Source organism: Lates calcarifer, linkage group LG5, assembly GCF_001640805.2.
Source record: "Lates calcarifer isolate ASB-BC8 linkage group LG5, TLL_Latcal_v3, whole genome shotgun sequence".
NCBI classification, from domain to species: Eukaryota; Metazoa; Chordata; class Actinopteri; family Centropomidae; genus Lates; species Lates calcarifer.
The window spans coordinates 19,361,389-19,368,330 of NC_066837.1; the positions used below are offsets into that span (position 1 = coordinate 19,361,389).

The 6,942-nt window shown below is 40.0% G+C and overlaps 1 protein-coding gene across 1 annotated transcript; it reads right to left on the reverse strand.

Annotated features, from left to right (window-relative positions):
* Positions 1-296: 296 nt before the first annotated feature.
* Positions 297-3,894, reverse strand: LOC108875759 (beta-2-glycoprotein 1). Its single transcript, XM_018664872.2, has 8 exons — positions 3,727-3,894; positions 3,366-3,545; positions 3,086-3,182; positions 2,869-2,945; positions 1,889-2,074; positions 1,618-1,797; positions 1,168-1,365; positions 297-679 (listed from the first exon to the last, which is right to left on the reverse strand). Exons 1-8 carry the CDS (start codon positions 3,800-3,802, stop codon positions 582-584), a joined length of 1,092 nt encoding a protein of 363 aa, XP_018520388.1. The 5' UTR covers positions 3,803-3,894; the 3' UTR covers positions 297-581.
* Positions 3,895-6,942: the final 3,048 nt, after the last annotated feature.

Sequence of the window (6,942 nt, forward strand, 5' to 3'; positions counted from 1 at the left end):
TTACGGAATTTAATTTAAGATTTTGCTCCTGATCTATAAAGCACAAATTGGTGTGGCCCAAAAGATATTCATCTGACTTGCCTTCATTTTATCAACCTGGCAGATTCCTCAGGTCGTCTTTTTTCCCCCAAATGCCCAGAGTTCATTCAGAATTTGACAACGGAGCATTCATGCACCTGTGCTCTCTTCATTTAAGAATAAACTCAGGATATTTTTGTTTATTTTAGCTTTTAACGAGATTGAATGTCAGCATAAAATGATATTGTTTTGGAGACAATAAAAATAGCAGTAGAATATTTGTGTCATGATAAAACAGTTTTTATTGTAACCTGGGTCCTGGGTACAGGTATGTACATACAGTATGTACTGTATGTATGTGTGGAAGCTACACAGGTTCTTCAAGTTGTCGACTCTCTCAGGTCCCACACCACCATTTTACTGAAAACTTTCATTATATTATTCACAATTACAACTATCACTTTATTATTAGATTAAAATTTGATGACAGATTTATTAAGTCTTGATCTGGTGATTCATATCCTGTCAGTGTTCGTGGTGTTTCATGTCATTCTGGCCGAGGTCTAGTTGGGGTTCACGGGGCTTGCTGTGGGTGAAGCGCACATTGTGATTTCTGATGGAAGGGTTTTGGGCCTCAAGTTGTACTCCACCTTGCCTGGTTCTGAAAGAAAGAAAAAGACAGGCAGATATATCACTGCGATCATAAAATATTTTTAAAGTGACTGCATGAAACATCTCAGACATCTCACACAAACATCTGTCAGCCACCTGACAGACTTATTATGTAACAATTTTATGGGGAAAAGCACTGTATTGCTACCAGTGTGCAGACATTAGAAGAAGTTGTATCCAAATTATGTTTTGAAATATCTTGAAGACTTTCTTTTCCAATGGTCGCTCACCCCAATATATTCCAAATAAAAACTACTTCTTCTGCCTATTAGAAAACATGAAAATGTGTAGGTATAGATGTGTTCAACTTTTTTCCAGCACTAGACACAGTTTTAGGTAGATGTTTTGCATCTGCACTCATACTTATGGTGTCTAGGTATAAGTTTAAAGCATATCTCCTCTGTTGAAAGCTTTTGAAAGTTGATCATTGGTTGGTTGGTCTTAGACCATTAGATTTATTGAGCAGCAAGAACTCACCCTCAAAGCACTCTGGGATGGGCAGGGTTCCATCGTTACAGGTGCTGACCACAGGATAGCCACACCTCTCAGCTTTGTTCAGACAATAGAAGGCCACGTGTTCTCCATGGAGGACTCTGTTGGGTTTCAGGTCTGCGATCCAGAGCTTCCTGGCATTGTAGAAGATACGGCCTCTTTTGATGCCAACTGTGCAGGGAGCTGGATGGAAAACATTAGAGCAGTTTTCATCAGCCGTTGCAGATCCAGTCAGCAGTTTGTAAAATTAACCTCAGCTTGATGCTCACTTGAATTTCCACTCCGAGATTTGCATGAATTTATTGTTTCGCTTTACCACTTACTCCTTTTCAGAATCAGGGGCCTGGAGACTGTCAGCTTACAATGCACAACTGAATCCATAAATGCACAAATTTAGCTCTGAGGGAATGTTTTTAAGATTTCTCCATGACTCACCTCTGCAGACTGGCTTAGAAGACCAGTTTCCTGTGTTTTGGCACTGTAGCTCAGCCTCACCGTCCATAACATAGTGCTCATTGCAGGCGTATTTGACCTTCTCCTTGTAACCATGAGGTCTCATCACAGCAAAGGTGATGACTCCATTGGGTATACTTGGTGGAATGGAGCATCTCACCTCTGGGGTGATCAAAAACAGATGAAAAGCGTTAGGCTGTCTGCCAAAGAAAACATTTTTAAAATGTTGAGAATATCGACATCTCCTGTGCACCTCGGCACACTGGTGGCTCAGTTGCAGTCCCATCAGCCCTGCAGGATCCCCTCTCATGACTTGGTGCTTTAGGTCGGTCACACTCATATGTCCAGCTTTGCCCATACATGATGGTCCTTCCAGTAACTGGTTTATCATGGACAATTCTTCCATCTCTAGGTGGCGTGGGCAGAGGACAGTTCACAGCTGTAAGGGCAAAAAAACAAACTGGCATTAACTCTGAAAACTTTGAATCATACCCTGCACCTGCACTCACTTGGCACTTCGTTAGAAACACCCAGCCAAAACTAATGCAGTCTAATGCAAAAGTATTGGAACCAATCCTCTGTCGTGAGGGTTACAATGTTCAGTTTTTGTTCCAACTGTTTCAGAGAGGTGTTGGTTCAACTGTATAATCATTTTTGGGGGGTGGAGTTTGTGATGTTGTTGAACTGTGTTGCATTATGGAGTGAAGTATTTTTGTTATTTAGCCTGCCCTCAATGATTTGAATAGGGTGGACAAAATAATAGAATCACCTCTCTTCATAGTGCAGTGTAGTTCAACAGCACCACAAATTGCAGGCACCAAACAAAAACAACCAGACAGTTGAATCAACACACCTCTGAAACAGTGTGAAGAAAAAACATTAGAACCTTCATAGAAGGAAGATTTATTGCAGGACTATATTAGCTTCAGCTAGGTGTCCCTAATAAACCAGCAACTGGGTCTATGTCACCATGTTCACACATCACTTTAAAAGTCAGACATATTCTGCCTTCTGCTAACAATGAACATTGAACAAAAAATAGCAACTTTATGAATACAAATCTACAGTAACAGAATGAAGCAAAGAGCATTAATAAAAATCAAGAGAACAGATTTTTGATTGGATCAAAAATATTAATAAAATTCAGTTCTTATGCCACACAGTGTGTAATGGATGCTGTGTGCACCGATCAAGTCTGTTGCCATTTCTATGATGTATATTTTCCACCAGTACCTTTGCAGAGAGGTGGTGGGTTACTCCAGGTGCCATCGTGTAAACACTTGCTTTCATTGGCTCCTTGCATGACATACCTGATGAACAAAAGCTCACATGACTCATATATATATATATATATATATTTATCATATATGACATATATCTTACTGTAACAAACAACTTGGAATGATCTGTTTGGAACAGGAAAGTGATCCTTCCTGCCATTCGCTCTTACCCATCATCACATGTATAGTTAAGCACACTCTTGTATGGAGCTTCTGTCCTCCCCATTGCTAATGGCTGCAGGGGTCTGGGGATCGCACACATCTTAGCTATAGAAATATAAGATAATACAACAATGACAACACTGGTTCTACATCTCATTTACAGTGATATTGTGGAGAGAAACATCAGGACAATAGACAAATATAGTCACAATACATTGCTGTTCATACAGCTGTTCTATTGTTGCACCTCTGTGATTAAGTATTTCTAACACCACAGTTCCAACTCACGGGAACATGCCAGGTTTGACTGTGTCCATTCTCCTGTGCCGGTGCAGGTTATCCGTCGAGGGGCTGTTGTTGAAGGCAAGTACCCCCTCTCACATGTGAGGGTCACCCCTTCTCCGACCTCATACACTCTTTTCAGGGTTGTCTCGTCAATCCCGTCAGTGATAGGTGGGCGACCACATACTGGTTACAGACATAATATGACAAATGTAAGATGTGCACATTTTACCTTTGATTTGACACCATACACCATGTGCATAAGGTGTGTAAGACACAAAGGATAGTTATCGACAGCCAGTCAATCAAGAATATTTGCAGCATATTACCAAACAACCAAACACATAACTGTCCTTCTCCATTTTACCTGTCTTAGATGTTACAGTTGTGTATAAAGTCACTTGGCAGAGGAGCAACAAAGCCAAAGTCGGAGCCATCTTCATGAAAGTGGAGTCTCCTCAGTATCACCTGCACCCGGATGGGGGGGTGGGGGTGGTGCCAACATAAGGGCTGCTGGGTAACAGGCCCATGATACCGTGATCCAATCAGATGCCGGTGCAAGCTGCTATTGATTGAGTACAAAGGTCTTAACTCCTGCATATTTACCTAGAGGTGATCGATAATCTTGATTTGGTATGAGAGCCAGTTGGAGACGCGCGGCGAGATGTGAACCATCATGAGAGGGAGACTCACACAGCACTGTGCAAACACACACACACACACACACACACACACACACAAAAGCACATACAGATTTTCAATACACAGTACTTCAACGATTTGATGGCCTTTTTAGTAATGCTCAATTGCTGCTCTAATGAAGCAGAGTAACAACATTACAGCAATAATGTCAAACAACACAGGGCGGTGTCGGTTAACAAAAAGTTGTCGTTGGTGGTTTGGTTAGGGAAATGTAGACGGTCGACTTGAATGCGAGATGAGATTGTTCACTTTATTGAAAAATAATAAAAAATAGAAACTCTTTGTCTGTGACCTGCACAACCATAATCACCAAAATGATGCAATATCTAACTGGGTCAAATGATTTTGTTGATCAGTAATACTGTGTGTCCTTCCCATGGGTGGCTTCAGCTAGACAGATAGGCTGCATTGTTTGAATGAAATATATACATTATCATGTCAGTGACAGCTTAAAGCTTTCACTCCTCAGTACTATTTTGTTACTGAAATGGTGGATATTTTCAGTGAGCTTGAGCTCAGTATCATATGATTTCAGGGAATGGTAGATCTGGTTTATCTAACCTGATTTCATTTGCAAATATTTGTCTTTCACAAGGACTGAGACGGCTGGGCTGCTCTGCTGGTCAGTGAACCTGCAGGAATTGGTAAAGAGTTTGTGAGCTGTGAGAAAATGTCTTAAATGGGAAGAAATGTAACCCAGCCGAGGCAAACACCAGCAGTGTTGTGTGTGTAACTAAGTAAGTTAAAGACATATTCATTACTACAACAGGAGAGCTTTAGGGACAGTTTGAAAAACACAGTAAAAAACATTATCAGACACTGCAAGCTTAAATGGATAATAAAACATTATTCATCAAGAAGGAAATGGATCTGAACAGTGGCTCATGTTGATATTCATTCATAAAATACCCTGAACAGGTGTAGGTGTGTATCTTATTCTAAAAGGCTACATGATATTTCACTTCAGCATTAGGCAGCCTCTCTTCTCAAATGTTGGTATAAATTGTATTGCATGATAAAAATGTATGATAAACTGCGTAGAAAAAATCTGTATGAAGTAGCACAAAAAGTCACTGGAACACAGCTCTAATATGTGTGAACATAATGAACATTTTCTCCTGGGTGGCTACAAATATGTAATGCTTTGCTTTTCCACACGGTGACGCCTCGATCCCAAATTCCTGCAGCGGGACCAGGGGCCTCCTCCCTCCCACGGTGGGTCCTGTTGCGTGACATCAGCCGGAGTGACAAGGAGGAAGAGGAGCGCAGAAGCGTTAAATTACACAAAGATACGTAGACCACGGCCAGGAAGTTTTCCTTCAAAATAAAACTAGTAACAGAGCATTTTTTTTTAAATCAACTCTGCCACAACTATAGGATTAAAAGACTTATTTAAAAATAACCAAAATGCTGTATAATTTGATTGGTAGCTCCACAGGGTTGAGATTATACTGGTACATAAAATAAGATTAATTTGGGCAATATAATCTCAAATTTAGCTTTTAAATCCACTGAGTTCTGGGCCTGTATGTTCTTACCTTTCTCACTGACTTGATTAAAACTAAAACAACTGCTGTAAAAACCCAGGAAATGCAGCTGTCTGGCTAAATCTGAGATTAATACTAATTTCCTGTTCATTCCATCTTCTCCAAGAACTAATAGTAATCCACAGTGTTCAGCATTTAACAGCAGAAGACTGAATATGTAGAAAGGTTTCCTGGGTTCTGTTTTAGAATTTAAAAGGTTGGTGGGTGTTTCTTTCATGTATTGTTTAACAAAAAGGACATAGTGAACCCCTTTGTGACAGTGACAGAGATTAAAGGCTGCACAGATACAAGGCTACACTGAGGACACAGTGAACCATTTTTTATTTTTTTTTATTTTTTAATGGCACTTTGAGGATTTTCAAATTATAATCCAGTTATACACTCAACTGCCAGTTTATTAAGTGCTCCAGATTATTCCGGTCTTCATGAGGCTTATAAAATTCACTTAATGAATCAGTTTTGGAGAGCTGTTCAACTATCCATTTGTGGTTTGTGGTGCTGTTGAACTGTACTGCATTATACTGGGAGGTTTGTATAAATAGTTTACCCTCACTGGACAATGTAAATGGGGTGGACACTCAAACACAGCCAAAAAAGTCTCAGTAAAAGCTTAGCATGACATTAAAAATGGAACTATTGTATTAAACTGTATAGCTCGTAACTCCACTCAGTTGAAAGTTGAGCAAGGCATTGCATATGTAACTTCAAATAATAAAAATAACAGTGTAGTCTGACTGTACTACTTGTGCATTTCTAAACTAACAAACAAAGCAAACTCTCAGCCATAAAAGCTCCACGTGTACGCTGCACATTTGCTGCTTCAGACTAACTCGCATTTATTTCTAGAAATAAATCAACTATAGAACAAATCTTCTCCTTATTTTTCTCGCAGATGACACACTTGATTCATCTGATATATTTCTCAGGTGTAGATCAGTTGCTAAATAAACTGCAGGGAGTAAAGGTCAGAACAAGTGTGTAATTACATGTCCATAAAAAAAAAACACACATTAGTTAATCTTCAAACATGTTTCTCTGTGGTGAGAGCTGCAGTCACGGTTTCAATAGTTCTGAAGTCTAAACCACGGTCCTGCACATAAACCTGCAGTGACTGAACTTATTGAACAGTGAGAGATTTTCATTCCATCTGCGATCCTACCGGGCAGCTGCCCGGTATGAATGTAGACACTTGTGTGTAAGTTAGTAGAAAGCAGCCTCTAAACATCTGACTTGGGGGAAAAAAAAAAAAAAAAAAAAAGACAAGGAAAATGGGCTTTTAATTTGAAGGCGTGGCCGGACGTAATATTTTCCCACCGTGGCCAGCTTCACGGCGC

Excerpts from the sequence above, each read along its gene's own strand:
- LOC108875759 (XM_018664872.2), bottom strand. The coding sequence starts at position 3,802 with ATGAAGATGGCTCCGACTTTGGCTTTGTTGCTCCTCTGCCAAGTGACT. Across the intron at positions 3,183-3,365 it reads GTCAAACCTGGCATGTTCCC|CTAAGATGTGTGCGATCCCC; the intron begins GTGAGTTGGAAC and ends ATATTTCTATAG. Across the intron at positions 2,946-3,085 it reads AACTATACATGTGATGATGG|GTATGTCATGCAAGGAGCCA; the intron begins GTAAGAGCGAAT and ends TTTGTTCATCAG.